Raw genomic sequence first — 17,838 nt, forward strand, 5'->3', positions numbered from 1 at the left:
AGGGTGTCTCAAAAGTCTTAGTGCAGCTAAGGGGCTGGTTGGGGCAGCTGGGTGGTGCAGTAGATTGAGCTCAGGACCTGGAATCAGGATGATCCAAGTTCAAATCTGGCCTCAGACACTGAGACTGACAGACCTTCTACTAACTGTGTGAACTCAACTCTCCTGACTCCCAGAGGGGGCAGAGAGAGGATTTGTCTATTTCTGTCCTGCCTCAGTCTGCCATTAGTTGGAATGAGCCTGTGATTCTGGTGGTAAAGACTCCAAGAACCTTAGTTGCAGGGAGCTGTGGAAATGTAAAGTCTGCAGTCTTTTCAGTCTTTTCAGTCATTTCAGTGTCTGACTCTTCATGTGACCCCATTTGAGGTTTTCTTGGCAAAGATACACTGGAGTAAGTTGCCATTTCCTTCTCCAGATGAGGAAACTGAGGCAAACAGGGTTAAGTGACTTCCCCAAGGTTGCACAGCTAAGTGCCTCAGGCTGGATTTGAACTCTGATCCTCTTGATTGAAGCACTCTATTCCCTGTGCCACCTAGCTACCCCCTCTTTTCTCTGGCCTCCTCATTTTCTCCACTGAGCCATTGCCTCGGGGGCTTTGGCATCATATCTGGCAATGTTCTTGAAGGATAGGAACCTGCAAAACCATCTTCTTTATCATTCCCAGTCTCTTTTCCATTTCTCTCCCCTCCTTTCTGCCACCATTACCCATTCTCTGGCCCCTTTTCTGGTTCCTGGGGCATATTTATTCAATCACTTCACACTCAGGCCATTAACTGGTGAGTGACTAACTGGGCTAGAACTAGGGAAGAGCAGCCTTCCCAGGGAGGTTCAGCCAGAGAATCTCTGAGCCTTGTAGCTAGGCTGCTGCTGAAACAGGGCTTCTTTTCTACCCCACCTCTCTCTCTCCCCTCCCCCTTTACCCCCTCCCTCTCTTTCTCTCTTTTCTCCATCTCTCCTGGACAGTGCACAATGTCAGAATTTCCCCCTGGTTGGCTGGACTCATCCTCTCCCCTTCTGAGAGGGACTCATGAGGACTCCACCAGCTGTGAGGAAGAGAGTGTTTGTGATGACTTCTCATCCAGCTCGTGGAGAACTTGGTATTCTATGCATTTATAGACTATTAAAAGGCATTTTACAAAGGAATGGCAAGTGTTGAAACCATCACACCACAGTGAAGTCAATCCACAGCACTGAAATAAAACTATTAGCAGACTCTTCATGACCCCATTTGGGATTTTCTTGGCAAAGATACACTGTAAGTTGCCATTTCCTCCTTCAGCTCATTTTACAGATGAGGAAACTGAGGCAAACAGGGTTAAGTGACTTGCCCAAGGTCACACAGCTAAGTAAGTGCCTCTGAGGCTAGATTTGAACTCTGGTCCTCTTTTTTTTTTCCTTTTTAAAATTATTTTTATTTCTTTTATTAAATATTCATTATCTTTTCATTATAAAAATTTCATTAAATATTAAATATTAGCAGAACCATAGCAGACCATCATCTGGAAAGGAATTGGGCCAAGGGATGCCAGCTTACCTGAACCATCTCTGGCTACCCTGGAGACATTGATCTGGGAGCTAGGCAGTGGTCTTGATTGGAAAAATAGCATGGAGATGTGCAGTGAATGCCTCACATGAGGCTTTTTAGTTGGTAGCATCTTAAAAGCCAATACTGACCGACCTAACACTCCAGAAAAAGCTCCTGCCGGGAATCTCTCAGCCGATGGAGTGTTCAGTGGTTCAGCAGGTTCCTGGGACCAGCAGGACCGCTGTCTGGCTTAATTGGGCGGCCTTCTGTAATCATGTTTAAGAGCTGACAGTCTCCTAGTGAGTGCCTTCCTTCCTCTCCATTGTGAGTAGTCCCTTCAATGGTGATAACAGTGTAATATTTCATCTACCTTTCACATCCAACCCTCAACATACCTTTCTTGCCCATTTCATTTTATTTTTCCTGCGTACTGTGTTTGTTGTTAAGTCGTTTTAGTTGTGTCCCACTTTTTGTGGCCCCATTTGGGGTTTTCTTGGCAAAGATACTGGAGTGGTTTGCCATTTCCTTCTCCAGCTCATTTGACAGATGAGGAAACTGAGGCAGACAGGGTTCCGTGACTTGTCCAGGGTCATACAAAGTGTCTGAGACCGGATTTGAACACAGGAAGTTGAGTCTTCCTGACTTTTCAGGCCTAGCACTTTGTTGCTCCACCCAGCTGCCTGAATGCTATGGTCTGGCCAAAATGGCTTTCTTGCTGTTACTCATACAAGACACTCCAATCTTCAACTCCAGACAATTGCACTAGTCCCAAATGTCTGGAATGTACCCGCTATTCATATCCATCTCTTAGAATCTTTAATTTCCTTCACTCTCAGTGGGAGCTTTCCTTCCCCCTGCATTGTCTGATACATATTCTCCTAAGTATACTTTCTCCAGTTTCTGGGTTTGTTTGTTTTTTTCCTATTCACTTGGATAGATGGGTTCCTTTGCATTTGTGGTGCTGCTGCTGCTGATAATTTCCTTCAAGGCTTAGCTCAAGCACCACCTTCTACACAAATCCTTTCCTGAGTTTCCCCTCTCGCCTCCCCCAGCTGCTACGGCCTTTCCCACAAAATCACCTTATATCCATTTTTAAATCTGTACACACATACATGCGCACACATACGTGTTGTCTCTCCTGATAAGAGTGTTTGCTCCTTGAAAGGTGGAGATTTTGTCTTTGTGTCCCTCGAGCCTGACACATAGAGGATGCTTGATAAATGCAAGATTAATTGATTGATAAGTATCCAGCTGCCAGCCCCTAGAAAGGGGAGAGCGGGAATAAGAATCTGGTGAACCAAGACCCTGGGAGAAGGGAGAAGGAAGAAGTGTCATTCTCTGTAATTAAATTTCTATGCCTTTGTCTGGAGCTACTAAAGGAAATTCCATTGAAGTGAGTTTGGGAAAAAAACAAGTAATTGAAAAGAAAGTAGACTCCTTACACAGATCCTCTCCCCAAACCCCCAGTGACATAGCAGAGCTAGCATGACTGCTATAAAGACCATTTCCTTTAATGTTAGAGATAATGACTTCTGTGTATATGTAATTAATTTCTCCAAAGACTCAAAATGTTGACAGGGTAGTATAGTGAATTTGGAGGCAACCAAGTCAAATCCTGGACTCTGCCACTTACGAGCTAGGTAACTCCTATATGTCATTTCATCTATCTAGGCCTCAGTTTCCTTACCTGTAAGTGAGAGAATTGGATTTAGATGATTAGTAAAAATAGCCTTGCAACTCTAAATCTCTTGACTTAGAAATGAAACTTGCTAAAAGGAACTAAATGTGCAGCATCCCCACAAGGCATGGTCCAGGGAGATGGCTTTGGAGGTCAAGGTGGTATTGGTCAGTCAGTCAGTCAGCAAGCATTTATTAAGTGCTGTCTGTATGCCAGGGAGTAGGCTAAGTGCTGTGGATACAAAGAAAGGCAAAATATACATATATACTATATACATACAAGATACATATACACAATAGATATACATGCATGCACAAATGTATATGCATATGCGTGTGTGTGTGTATAAATATATACACACACATATATATATGTGTATATATATATAACACACACACACACACACACACACACACACATACATGCCAGCATAGCACGCATATTGCACATATATGTATGTAGTATGAAGGGGACTGGGAGAAGCCTCTTGCAGAATGTCAGAGCTGAGTTCAGTCTTTTTTTTTTGCCAGAAAAAATGTTTATTAGAGATAAACCATTCAGGCCAGACTCTTAAGGAATCTGAATATTAGTAATGCCCATAGGGACAAGTAGGCATGAGAAAGTCTCAGCCTTTAAATGGGGGCCAGGGTGGATCTTGTATACACTAAAGTAACTTTGGGTGGCCAGAGAAGGGCCTGGGAAAAGGGTCTGGGTGAGAGTCCTGATTGGAATGTCTAAGAGATTGAATAGACAGTGGGAATAGATAAGGAGAGGAACTGGAAGGAAGAAGTTTGAAAGGCATCTGAATAAGATCAAAAGGTGGGGCTAGGGCTTTCAAGGGGAGATAAGGAGCTAGGGCCTTATCTCCCTTTGAAAGCCTTAGTTTTCCCTTGATGGGGCCAGATTGCCTTTGGGGCAAGGGTGTCTCCGCTTGGGCCCATACCCCATCATTCCCCCCTCAAACAAATAGGACCCAAATTCTTTCAGGGCAGGGGGCTAAGGTCTCGGCTTCTGAAACTGGTTCCTGCTGGCAAGGAGCGTAGAGCCGTCCCTGCCTCTGTGGGTCCCATTCAAGAGGTCAGACTTCAGAACCCAACTGATGCCAGATTCAGCGGTGAGCTCAGTCTTAAGCAAAGCCAGGAGACAGAGGTGAGGAAAGAAGAACATTCCAGCCATGGTGGACAACTGGTGAAAAGGAACAGAGGTAGAAATAGGTTGTCATGTACCAGGAAGAGCATGAAAGCCAGTGTCCCTGGATCATTCCTGGGACATCGGCCCCAGCAGGATGACGGTATTTTTGGTGAGTGGGCCAGAAATGTAAAATGGCCTGGATTCATTCTAGCCACAGTAACACAAAGACTTACTGACAGTAAGGTACCCATGAAGATCACACTCACTGTGGGTCTCAGTGACTCAAGAAAGGGCTCGCTCCAGAGTACTGCCTGCAATGACATAGTTATCCCTTCTATATCACAGCTTTCCCCCTTGTGATATATCATGGCTTGGCGTAATAATGGAAATTTTGGGGGAGTTTCACAGAAGCTGCATTTGACACGCAAAGGCCAGCAGACAACGCAGAAAAAGTTTAGAAGCTCAGAAATATATTTTGTATATGTATAGTATTGTATAATATTAACATATTTTATCTTTTAACGTCATAATAATTCAATTTCCTCTCTAGTAGGCAGGGAGGGCCAAAAAATTTTATATGCATTTTCCAGATCACAGGGAATCCACACCCCTAAACCCCCCCTTTGATGTGGAAGGGATAACTGTATGCATACATATTGGTTTACAAAGAAGAACAAAGATCAGAAGTATATGGTCACCTAGGCGATAAGAGGCCCACGTTAGGAGACAGGAAGACCCGAGTTCAAATCCTGTCATATATAATAGCTATGTAACCTAGGCAAGTTGGCTTAACTTCTCTCTGCCTCAATTTCCTGTAAAATGAGCGAGTTGGATTCAGCAGCTTCTAATGTCCCTCCCAGCTTGAAATCTGTGGTCCTTTGATCCTAAGCGCAGGGTTGAAAGAACCTAGCAGAATCTTTCTATATTCTAGTGATAAATGAAAAGAACAGGAAGTTCTTTGTGGCAGGAGCATCGGAGACAGATCTTGCAAAGAGATGCTAGTCGGGTTACCTAACAAGGATAATGGGCAAGAGGTCAACCATCTAGGTTACAGAGTGCTCGCATCCCATGAGAACAAAGGTGGTCCATTTGTCTGGATGAAATGGAAACATAGAGTGTGATCCTCAGTTCTCTTCTAAAGCCTGGACAATGAAGCAAGATGGAATGAAGATGGACAAGGTCTTCTGCTACACTCCTTGTATTATTCCTTCTCAGCAGTCCTGTGCCCATGTATCTACTGCCGCTTGACTTGATACTCGATGTAAATGGAAACCTCAGTCCAACCCATTGACCTCCCTTTTCTTCTTTTAAAGTTTTTTTATGCCATTTTTCTTAAGCAGCAATCATTTCCCAATTTGATTTCTTATCCAATGGACTCTTCCTTGTAATGGAGAAAAAGTCATACCAAGCTGCCACCAAAATAACTCCCAACAGAGTACATTATTGCACCTGCTGTCCCCCACCTCTTGACTGAGAGGAGACCAAGCCTTTTCTGTTTTCTGGGCCCAAGATTATACTTTTCTTTCTTCATCTTGTTCCTAGACTTCCTTTTCATTCCCTCTAACTTATGCCCTAAAGCATCTATTCTTCCCACTATATAAACACCAGTTTACAGCTTATAAAGTACATGCATGTGCATTAACTTTTCTTTGAATATACTGTGCCTTTTGTCTGTAGCATTAGACTCTGCCTTATATTGGCAACAGGCCACAGCGTCCCATTTCATATTTCTGTTTTTCCTCTATTTTCCTTTCTTTTCCCCCTTCTACAAAACAGGCATCTTTGCTGGACCAGGGTTGAATAAAAGCAACTCCAAGTTCACTTGGTCTTAAAGGGGAGAAGTGGAGGTGGAAGGTACAGGGATGGGGAAGAGAGAGAGAATGGCAACCACTTTGGAGGAAGGGAAGGTAAAAAGTGGAAAGGGATTTCTAGCATCTGGAAACAGAATCAGCCTCACCTCAGAGAAAGTCATGGATATTTCAGCTGGAACTTAGAAACAGTAATATCTTGTTTACCTAGAATGATTGGGGGAGTGGGGGGCAGGGAGCTAAGGGGAGATTTAACTAGAACATCTTTCATTTGTTTCAACCTTCATCAAGAATGTTTATTTCTAATGCTTCCCTGCCTTAGTAATTAGAGTATGTGGAACGCCATCGAATTTTTTTTTTTTAATGAGGGGGATGGAGTGGGATCTTGGATTGCCTTAAGGCCATCACATCATCATGGAGAGCATTACAAACAAGGTGTATGGTTTTTTTGTATATAAATATATCAAAATAGTAAACAGTTTGGTAAAATGCATTCAGTTCAGCAAGCATTTATTAGGCACTACGTGCAGGTGCTGTTGCTAGGTGCTGGATAGACAACAGCAACAGATAATGCAGTCCCTGCCTTCTAAGTCTACAGGTGTTCTTGCCTTTTCACGGTCTGTGTCCCTTATACCTAGAATGTTCTCCTTCCTCACTGTGGCCTCTTGGAATCCCTCCATTCAAAGTTTAGCTCAAATATCCCCTTCCCCCCTTAGCAATTACTCCCCTCCCATTACTTTGTATTTTATATTTTATTTGTGCACATATTGTTTTGTCTTGGTAAATGTAAGCCCCTTGAGGGCAGGGAGTGCTTTTATTTCTTCTCTCCTGCACCCAGCACTGGATCTGGTGGTGGTTTAATTTAATTGAAGATGTAAGTTAGGATTGCATGTATTCTGACCCCAAGATATCACCAGAAGTTGCTTTTTGAAAATTATTGGTGTCAGTTCATTTTTCTTATGATGTGTAATTTTCCTGCAAAGCTGTGTCATTCTCTCTCTTCTTTCTCCCTCCCCCACTTTGTGTATATGTGTGTCTCTCATACACTCTCTCTCTCTCTCTCTCTCTCTCTCTCTCTCTACACACACACACACACACACACACACACACACACACACTCCAGTAAGTTCTGATTAGTTAGGTTTAATTGAGGTTTGACTATATATAATGATTTGCTTATTCCCAACATTGCTCCCGTACTCGATGATAAATTGTGCCATGCAGAGATGCCCCGATTGTTTTCCGTGCTGGGCTATGGCTTGTAGTGGAGCCACAGATTGCCCAGGCGTGACAGGTTCCTAGAGGCACTGGTGGCACAGCGGTTAGAGGGCTGGGCCTCGAATCGAGAAGGCCCAAGTTCAAATCTGTCTTCAGACTCATGCTAGCTTCGTCATCTGTAAAATGAGAGTATAATAGTAGCACCTCCCTCCCAAGGTTGCTGTGAGGGTCAAATATGTGAAGTGCTTTGCAGATCTATATACATACTAGCTGAGGGACTGTGCCTCTACTCCAGTGTCTTTGCCAAGAAAACCTCAACTGTAAAATGGAGGTGATAATAGCACCTCCCTTACCGGGCCGTCGTGAGGATCAAATGAGATCATGTTTGTAAAAGTGCTTAGCATGGGGTCTGGCACTATATGAATGTTTAATCCTCTTTAATCTGGAGTTTTATCTGGAAATGGCTATGATATTTTTTAAAAGTTAGAACTTAACTGTTTTTTAAAATATCATAGCCATTTCCAGATAAAAAGCTGACCTACCAGCTCCATCAATGAAGATTTCCTTATAACGAAAAACAAAACTGATACCATCCATGACTATGTTTGAATGTATACAATATTCTGTCCCCATATTCCCCCACCTCTCAGTAAAGAAGAGGAAAGTGACGGGCAGCTAGGTGGCGCAGTGGATAGAGCACCAGCCCTGAAATCAGAAGGACCTGAGTTCAAATCTGGCCTCAGACCAAACACTTCACACTTACTAGCTGTGTGACCGTGGGCAAGTCACTTAACCCCAATTGCCTAATTAAAAAAAAAAAAAGACAAGAAGAGGAAAGTGTGTTTCCTTATGTGTTTTCTCAGATGACACCAGTCATTACAATTGCTAAGAGTTTGGTTTCCTTTTAGCATATAATAGTTATTTCTGCTGTAACGGGGGATCCCGGTCATAGCTCTGTTTATGATCCAGGTTCTCCATCCCTCAGTTTCCCTAACTGTAAAATGAGGGAGTTGTGCTATACTCTAACTCTAAATTGATGAGTCTATGATGGTCAAACCTAAGTGTCAACTGGGTCTCCAGATGGTGGACCAGAACACCCAGCTTCTTTTGTTTTTAACCCTTTTTTTCTTTTGTTTTTTAACCATTTGTTTTTTGTTTTGTTTTGCTTTTAGGCAATTGGGGTTAAGTGACTTGCCCAGGGTCACACAGCTAGTAAGTGTCAAGTGTTTGGTCTGAGGCCGGATTTGAACTCAGGTCCTCCTGACGTCAGGGCCGGTGCTCTATCCTCTGTGCCACCTAGATGCCCCTTTAACCATTTGTTTTTAACCACTCTTTTTGTTTTTAAAGTTAGTGTATTTATTAAGTGCTTATGGTGTTGCAAGAACTGTACTAAGGACTTGGGATCCAGATACAATCGAACATGAGAACCCTACTCTGAAGGAGCTTACATTCTAATTGGCAGGGGAGTGGGAGGGTGGGGAGATGACACATGAAGAAGCAGGAGGCTGTGATGCAGTGGATAGAGCACTGGCCCTGGAGTCAGGATGACCTGAGTTCAGATCTGCCCTCAGACATTTGACACTTACTAGCTGTGTGACCCTGGGCAAGTCACTTAACCTTATTGCCTAGTAAAAAACAAAATACAACAACAACAACAAAAAGCAGCAGGATGGGCATGAGGAATGTACTTGTGAAGGGGCATTGAGGCCAGTGGACAAAGAAGCCAGACACAAGTGAGGTAGAGTGTGGCTGATGTCCTTCCTAAAATGGTGATGCTGAGGAGATAGTCACCAATGAGGAAAGAAGGGTCTCAGGGTGGCAGTGAGGTGGGAGAGGAAAAAGAGGAGGATTCTGGAGAGAGTCCAGACCAAACAGGAGGAGCCCTTTTGGAAGGAGGGGTGGATTTACTGACGTTGGGAGATAGCATATCTCAGATCCTGCCCTACAGTCTGGGTCCTGCCAAAGAATAAGAGGGTCTCAGTGAAGGGAAATCAGGGTGTAATGCAAATAAGAATCAAAGTTTAAAAACCTGTGTTTGACCTACTACTTCAATGACAGTAGTTCTACCCTGAATGATTTGGTCCTTCCTACTTTGTGTGATGCCTGGAGACCTGGGGTCAGTGTGGGAAAGTGGGGTTAAGTGTGGGGAAAGATAGGTTCAAAATATCTCTGAGACAGCTATAGGGGCAGCTAGGTGGTACAGTGGATAGAGCACCAGCTCTGCAGTCAGGAGGACCCAAGTTCAAATCTGGCCTCTGACCAAACACTTTGACACTTACTAATTAACTGTGTGACTCTGGGCAAGTCACTTAGCCCCAATTGCGTAAAAAACAGACAACTACAGGCAACTACTGACCTTGAGTAGTTCACAGGGTAGTGTAGGAAGAAGTTCCACTTGCCCAAAACTGTCTCCACCATTGGATAAAAGGAGTGAATATTTGCAGAGTACTTTGCCGTCCTTAAAGTGCTATGTGAAATGCCAGCAATCGTTATAAGTGCTATTCTTACCCGTTATTAATCATATTCAATATATTCAATAAAATAATGCTTGATTATTAATATTTTGGGATGCTGATGATGTATCTTCCGTTTTGTTTTGTTTTTCTCTCCCCTCGGATTCCAAGGCCGCCCTGGACTTTGTAGTGGAGGAGGATCTGAAGGCCCACCTGACCTGCTGGTACATTCAGAAGTATGTCAAGGAAAACCCATTGCCCCAGTACCTGGAACGTTTGCAGCCTTAATCCCAGCCCCGACAGAGCCTGGGTGGCTCTTTTCTTCAGCTCCCTCTCTCTCTCTTTGCCTCACCAGCACACTCTGTTCCTGACTGTTCAATGCGGCCTTTGCTTCCGTATGGTCTCAGGAAACATCTTCCCTGCCAGGGAACAGACTCAGAATTATTTTTCTAAGGACGCTTGAACACCTCATAGGGAAGCTGCCCCTCCTTGTGCTCTGGGGACCAACTGTGGCCGCCGTGGGGCTCTCTCCTATGTCCCTCTTTTGTACCCCTCTCGTCTCTCTGCCACGTCCTCAAGAGAGGCCGCAGAAACTAGGGAGAGGAGGTAGTGTTCCTGTTTGAATCTTATTGCCTCCTTGTGCTACCCAGGGAGGTACCTGGAGAAAGGACTTGGGGCAGTTCTTTGGTTTGGTTTGGGTTTTTCCCCCTCCCATCCTTCATCGCCTCCTGAGCTTTACTTAAGGGACCCTCCCTTTTTAGGTCTGCAAGCAAAATGTTTGTCAACCACTGGATTTTTACCAGAGCAAGGGAGGACAGTTTAGCCTTCCTCGATCTACCTTCCCTTTGTTGTTGCTAAGGGAAACAGGGCAGAAGATGGGAAAGGCAGGGTCAGAGGGGGAGAGACAGTGCTCTTCCTTCCCATCCCTCAGGAATAAAGACCGCCAGTTGTCAAGGGGGTACACCAGGAGTGGATCCATCAGAGCAGGTTCTAGCCCACATCTTGTTCAAGTGGGAGGAGACATGGCTATCTTACTGGCTTACACCATGAGCCATGGGAATTAGGTGCACACCTGCCTCCCTGCCTGCAATAAGCAAAGACCCTGGGCTCCACCTTATACTGCTGTGTTTTGATGAGCTCAAGCCCGACATGGATGAGATTGAGGAGGGTGGTGAGGGGGTACAAGGAGAAGAGGAAGGGAATTTATCTGTGGCCATCTTTAGAGCCAACCTGGCCCTCTAGGAGTAATGCACTTCTCCCAGTGTTTTTTGGGTTTTCTTCCTCCTGGGAGAGAGAGTCTTGGGGCAGGAAGTTAACTTGACTGTGTCTTCAGATGGAAGGACCATTCTTGATCCACTCTCTTCCACATTTGAGTCCCCATCTTTTTTTTTCCCCTCTCCCTTTGCATATGGTGGCTTGAATCTAGGAGCAATAAGCATCACTGGTGATTGGAGGGCTCTTCTCCATTGGCCTTGGTGCGCCAAATCCCAGATGCCACCCTCATCCCCCCACCACTCCCTTTGCACTTCCCTTTTCTAGCCATCTCAGAGACCAAAGGTGGGGGAAGCACAAGAGGCCATTTCTCTTTTCAGGATGATGCCTGGGGCCTATTTGATTTAAAAAAAAAAGAAAAAAGAAAAAAAAGATTTGTCAGCTAAAGTTTAAGACTCTATCCTGAATTGTCAAACAAACACATGCACATAAGTACGCACCTACCCTGTATAAGCAGATTGGGTAAATGTTTCAGAGGAGCATCACTTGTATAGGCAAGGGTCCTACTATGGCTCCCGTGGGATTCTCTGGATGGAGACAATTTCTGTTCAGTGTGGTTGATCTTGGTGCCAGACTTTAGCTCCTTTTTGTACACCTTGCTTCCATCCAGTCCTAAAATATGCCATGCTCCCCACCCATTCCCCTATTAAATGTGCAGCTGTTGAGCAGTTGACATCTAGCTGTTTGCTACAGCCTCACCCAAGCTAGCTGGCAGCAGACTGTTGGTATCACCCAACCTGGGACTAAGCAGCCATTTCTTGCTGAGGGACCAAGCTTAGCATCTCTGTGACCTCTGCCTTCCACAAAACATCTTACCTGCTTGAAAGATGGGTTTTGGGACAGGACATCATGCTGATGACTTGGAAGTAGTTGAGGGGAGAGGGGAACAGTGTCAGAGTCTTGGCATCCCAACCCCCATGCTGGAATCTTATTCCCAAAGGACATTTCCTCTGTGTTATGAGACGTCAATAATCTGTTAATGGATAGAGCTGTGCTTCTGTCTGTCCCTCCACAGCCCGGGTGGGTTCTTCATTTAACAGTATTTCCTATCAGAAAGGAATAGCCAACTCGTTCCGTTCCCCATCCCTGGTCACCAGTAGCACTCACAGAGATCAAATCTTCCCACTTTAAACTCTTCTTCCTCCTCTCACATGTCTTTCATTCACTGGCTCAGTATTATATCTTTGCCTTTCTCCTAGTCTTTGGCAGAAGAGGCAACTACCTTAGAAGAAATACTGATAAGGATGGAATGGGGGGGGATGGTGCTTACCTATGAGAGATCCTTTCCCCCTGCAGTGTCCTCTGGGGACCTATTCGTGAGCATCTCCCAGAGGAAGGCTCTTGAAGGCTAAGAGCCCTAGCTAAGTGACTTATTCTTCCTCATGATAACTGAGATCAGACTCTTGACTCCCCAAGATTACGGGGATGAAGGGCCTGAATTCCTCTGTGGGACTGGATGAGAAGCTCCCCAGTACTAAATGCTATCAAATTGAGACTCCTCGGGGGTGTTGCATCGATAGTGTTCAAGGAAAGCAGCCTGGTGCCAAGTGGGCCAAGGCTGGCTTCGGTGTGTGTATATATTAGGGGTTGGTGGGAACTTTGTTGCCCTAATCCAGAGTGCTAGGAAGTGGGGGAGGGGAGAAGAAGGGGACATGGAGAGGGTGCCTGGTGATTTTTGTTTTAACAAGTCTCTCACCCTTGCTGTTCCAGGACGGATCAGGAGAGTTGGTGCCAGGGTGGGGTGGAGGGAACGCACAGACAGGGCTTCAGGTTTCAGCATTAGTGCTTCCTTTGTTTGGGCTCTGTTTAGATAAAAGGCAGGACTGTAGAGTCGTATTTTCCATTTGCCAAGACACTTCTTTCACTAGTCCTGGCACAGCGGGGCCACCTCCCTCTCAACCCTGTGCTCCAAGCCACTCATAGCTAGTCTTCCGTACAGAAACCAGCCCCTGCCCCCATTCTCCAGGGCCCCTGAAGGGAGGTTCATCAGTGCTGCTGGACTGGTGATGTAAATTGAGGTTTCCCCAAGGTAGATCTATCATGCTGCAGCTGGTTGTGATAGATTGCCTTTGCAGGCCTTGTGGCAAGGTGCCATACTCCTAACTGCTGCCCCTTGTTCTACGCCCTTCCGTGGAAGAGCTCCTTCCAGGACACGTTCTCCTCCTTGTCCCCTGCCTGCTAGGAGGTTGCAAAGGATGAGGCCACAGTGACACCCTACCCCTCTCTTACCTGGTTCTGCCCTCCACATACCTCTGCAGGTCATGACATGGCACTGCCTTTCGTGGGACAGACTGGGTACCACCAGCGGGGTGTCCTTCCAGTCAGAAAGTAAGGCCTGCACACGGTAGAGCCAGTCAGGGAAAACAGGAAAGCCCCTGGAATTTTAAGTTGGGTTTAAAAGCTTTGAGTTAATTAGGGAGGAAAGAGTGGTGTGGATAAGGACTGACCAATTGAAAGTGGAGCTGTATGCTGGGATACCTTCCTTTTCCCCCACTATGCAAACACACACATACACACACAGATTACCTTCGTACAGTTTAAAGAAACGGTGCTTTCCAGGCTCAGGGTGGGAGGGAGTGGCAAGGTCAGGACTCTTCATTTCCTCCACTCAAGCAGGCACCTCAGAGATGTTAAGCCAGGTTAAGTAGGAAGCAGCTGCTCTGGGAATCTCCCTGGCAGCAAGATCTAGAGTGAGAGGATGGTCCAGCAGATACATGCTACTTCTCTCTTCCCTTTCTTCCATAGCTTCCTAGAACATGCTCCCCGAGCCTCTTCCCCACCCCATCACCCTCCAATTTTGTCTTGTGATGATGGGCAGCGTCATGAGAACCGTTTTTTCTCCCTGTGACAAATCAAAGGGAGAAATGACCATTCACCCATCTCAGGGAGTCAGGAGGCTATGGACTAGCATAGAATATTGACATATGCTACTTGCAGGGCCTTGCCCTGAGCATCCACTACCCCTGCAAGTTGGTCAGGAGTCCCAGGACAGATGAGATTAGTTGATATGGCATGATGGAGGAAATGGTAGAAGGCCATGAATCCATGCATTTAATCCCTGTTCTTTGATAACTTGAATCTAACCTGACAACCCTGCATGTGAACAGTGACTCTGTGCTTTTTTTAAAAATTTAAACACAACTTTAAAAAAAAACCCTTAGTACTTGAATAACATGGGAGCATCTTGTCTCATACCCAGAAGGGCTAAATCTTCTTGAGTCACTCTGGTTCCCACCCTGCAGGATGCTGGAAGGCACTTCCAAGGTTTTGTCTTTTGCCTTGAAATCCTGCTGATGAAGCCTTCAGCTTTCCTACTGCTCAAGTTCAAGGAGGGCCCCCTACCTTCAAGCCCCTGTGGACTATTCCTGGAGTGGCAGCGGCTACCCAGCATTGGTGTGCTTCTGGTGCCGAGAGAGTCTAAAATGGGCTGGTGCCCAAAGCTGAGGGCTGCAACCTTTCAAGCGGTGGGTTCTTCCCAAATTTAGCTCTTAAGAGTTGCAGCTGATTTTATGAATGTCTGCATGTTAATTATGCTGCTTCAGAGCTCCCCTTAACAGTCAGGTACGAAGAATTCACAAATTTGATCAGATTTCTACAACACCAAAGGGAGAGCTGGGGAACAAAGAAGACTGAATGGTCAAATCACCCCTGAGCCTAGGGTTTGAATTCTTGTCTCTTCATGTAGAGAGATCTTCCATGGTATCTCACTCCCTTCTGGGGTGTGGCTTTCCTTTCAAAATGGTGTGACTGCCTTGAAGTGGAAAGATGGAGAGGGGAATGGCTGCCCACATCAGCTCACATTCATCTCTGTGGCTACCAGATCATGTTTATTTTTAAGAGTATTTTCCCAAGGATTATTTTCTCCTCAAATAAACTCATGTCTAATAAATGTGTAGCTACAAACCTCCAGTCACTCTACTGGCAAAATCCAAATTGAGGTGATAAAACTTCCATGATTTAAATATCTTCTGGGTTTGTCTCCCTTCCTTCCAGCTTCCCACCATGCATTTTAATAAGTAGAGTTAACATTTGACAACAAACAGGGTTCTTTTTTTTCATATTTTTAAAAATTATTTTGGAGGCAATGGAGGTTAAGTGACTTTCCCAGGGTCACACAGCTAGCTAGTTAGTGTCTGAGGCTGGATTTAAACTCGGTTCCTCCTAACTCCAGGGCCGGTGTTCTATCCACTGCATCACCTAGCTGCCCCGACTAGCAGATTTTAATACACTTTGAAGTGCACAGTTTTTTTTTAAAGTACCACTTAAAGAGATAACTCTAAATGCAGTTTAGTCTGCAACAGGGAGGGGTGCTTTTCCTGCCCCACTCCTCTCCATCCTCCATTGGAATGGGTAATAAGAAGAAGTCCAGAAACTATTTGCTAAGCACTAGGTGTAGATGAAGGCAGATGAAGACCTGGGGTATTTCACTAACTGACCACTTACCCAGCCCGCCCCCAACTGGTTACCAGCAGGCCTCAGAATTGTCTGAGGACATAATGCTCCTCTTCCCTGGTTCTGGGAGAAGTGGTCTCTCTCTGCCCAGGGCTGGAATATTATAGTCTAAAGATCTTAGTAAGGGCTCCCTGGCCCCCAGCTTGTCTCACCTTCTAGGAGTAGCCATGGACCACTTCACTCTCCCCAAACCAGTGAGAATAGAAAGATGATTCCATCTAAACAAAAGCTCCAGTGCTCCCTTGTCTTCTTGGCCTCTAGAAAGGTATGAACGGCTTCCAGGGCACCGAATCTCTTTCTTGACATAGAATTTCTTTTTGCTGAAATCTTTCTCACCTTTCAGGGCCAGAGTCTAGCACTAACTCTTCCCTAAGCACAGAAGTTTCCAAAAGGAGAGGGTGGTTCCTATGAAAAGGGCACCCAAACACACACCTGAGAATCTTCCTGTCTGAGTCCCTACCCCACACTATATTTAGGTCAACACATAGAAAGTGAAAGTGGGGAAAGAAATGTTTTCTAGGCAAGGAATACGCACAAAAGACTTCATGGAAGAATGTCATGTTCCCAAGGTTAATGGGATACTTGGACCTCCTCAGGCCTTTCTGGTTGCTGCCCCTAGAACACTTCCTTCCCCTTCGTCCACTTGGAAGCCCAATGTAGGTGAACCTACCTCACCTCACAAACCCTAGTTAGTGACTAATGCTGAAAATCCTCACCACCCCATCCCCTTGGGACTCTGGCTAAAGCTTGCAAATCTTTGGTGCTGAATTATTCTCTGCCTTTTTCACTCCCAGCATTTACCCTTCTTGACTTATCCCTAAGGAGTCTTGTACATGAACCTTTGGTAGACTTAAGGAGTCCTGGGGTGAGGGGGGTGGGGGAAGAGGTTTGGAGTTGAGCTCCCAAAATACTTGTAAACATTCTTCATTGGTCTTAAGTGGAAGGTCAGGTAAGGTCAGACTCCCTTGTATGTCAAGGATCAAAACTGATTCAGCTCAGAATGAGATGAAAGGGGAAAATTATAGGGGGGGGAAACAAGTATTACCCCCTAAATCTTTTTCCAAGTCAAACTCACTTGAAATTTTCTTTTTTCAGTGTCTCGACCTGGTGTATTTCCCTTTGTGCCCTGGTTTCTTTTGTTCTGTTGATTTAAGTGGTCAATCATGTGCCTTTCCTACTCAGGACCTGTGACCTATGACCTTTTGGCTACGATTGGTCTTTTGCCCTCCCCTTTTGTCATTATTAAAAGTTATGAGCGTTATTGCATGGAATACAGTTTAATAAAAAGGTGTGATTTAATTGTCTGCAGTTCTGGTGATAACTTCAAGGAAAATACTATTTCATCTATTGATGCCAGAAGGTCCCTTGGGGACGCAAGACCCAGTTATCCTTTATGTGAACTCTGAGAATCAAGGGATCTGTAATGTCCCCGTCTATAATTTACATTCTTAAAGAGTTGCCTGAGGCTCAGAGAAATTGGATGAATAAGATGTAAAAACATTTATTAAGTGCTGACCGTAGGCAAAGCTGGTGCTAAGTGCCATAACACAAATAAAAAAGAGACTTTTTTCCTGCCCTCTGATGAGGGACACCACAGGTATAGGAGGTCTCACCTCATCCCCATATTACTGCAATAGCCTGGTTAATCTGTTTGCCACAAGTCTCTTTCCACTCCAACCTATTTCCCCCCCCTCCGCCGACTGTCAAAGCGATCTTCCTAAAGCGAAGGTCTGACCCTGTGGAACTCCTACTCCCACCCTACAACAATTCACTAAACAGTAGTGACTTCCTGTCATTCCAGGATCAAATATAAAATTGATTTTTAAAGGCCTTTATAACCCGACCACCCCAAACCTACTCCCCTAGTCTTCTTAACCTTACTTTCCTCCAAGATTGAGTGACACTGGCCTCCTTGTCTACTGAAGCATTCTTATTGGCACTTCTCCTTGTTTGGAACATTCTCCCTCCTTATCTTTGCCTCCTGGCTTTTTTCAAGTCCCAGCTAAAATCCCACCTTCTACAGGAAGCCTTTCCTGATCCGTCTTAATTCTAAGGCCTCCCCTCTGATGAGTATTTCCAATTTATCCTGTATATAACTTGTTTCCACAAAGTTGTTTGCATATTGTCTCCCCATCAGATTGTGAGCTCCTCAGAGGCAGTGCCTGTCTTTTGCTTTTCTTTGTATCTCCTTTGCTTAGAGTAGTGCCTGGTGCATAGTAGGCATTTAATAAATGTTTATTGACTGTCTGCTAAGCACAGATGTTACAAATAGAATAGTAAGACAATCCCTGTTCTCAAGGAATT

General features: G+C 45.0%; 1 protein-coding gene across 1 annotated transcript in view; it reads left to right on the top strand.

Annotated features, from left to right (window-relative positions):
* Nucleotides 1–16,833, top strand: part of NATD1 (N-acetyltransferase domain containing 1) — a 63,037-nt gene extending 46,204 nt beyond the window's left edge. The window contains exon 3 of the mRNA XM_021008454.2: nt 9,982–16,833. Coding sequence (XP_020864113.1) covers nt 9,982–10,098 — 117 coding nt within the window. The 3' untranslated portion in view covers nt 10,099–16,833. The remainder of the gene's footprint in view (nt 1–9,981) is intronic.
* The last annotated feature ends 1,005 nt before the right edge of the window (nt 16,834–17,838 follow it).

Source organism: Phascolarctos cinereus, unplaced genomic scaffold (assembly GCF_003287225.1).
Source record: "Phascolarctos cinereus isolate Bilbo 61053 unplaced genomic scaffold, phaCin_HiC Scaffold_4;HRSCAF=312, whole genome shotgun sequence".
Lineage (NCBI taxonomy): Eukaryota > Metazoa > Chordata > Mammalia > Diprotodontia > Phascolarctidae > Phascolarctos > Phascolarctos cinereus.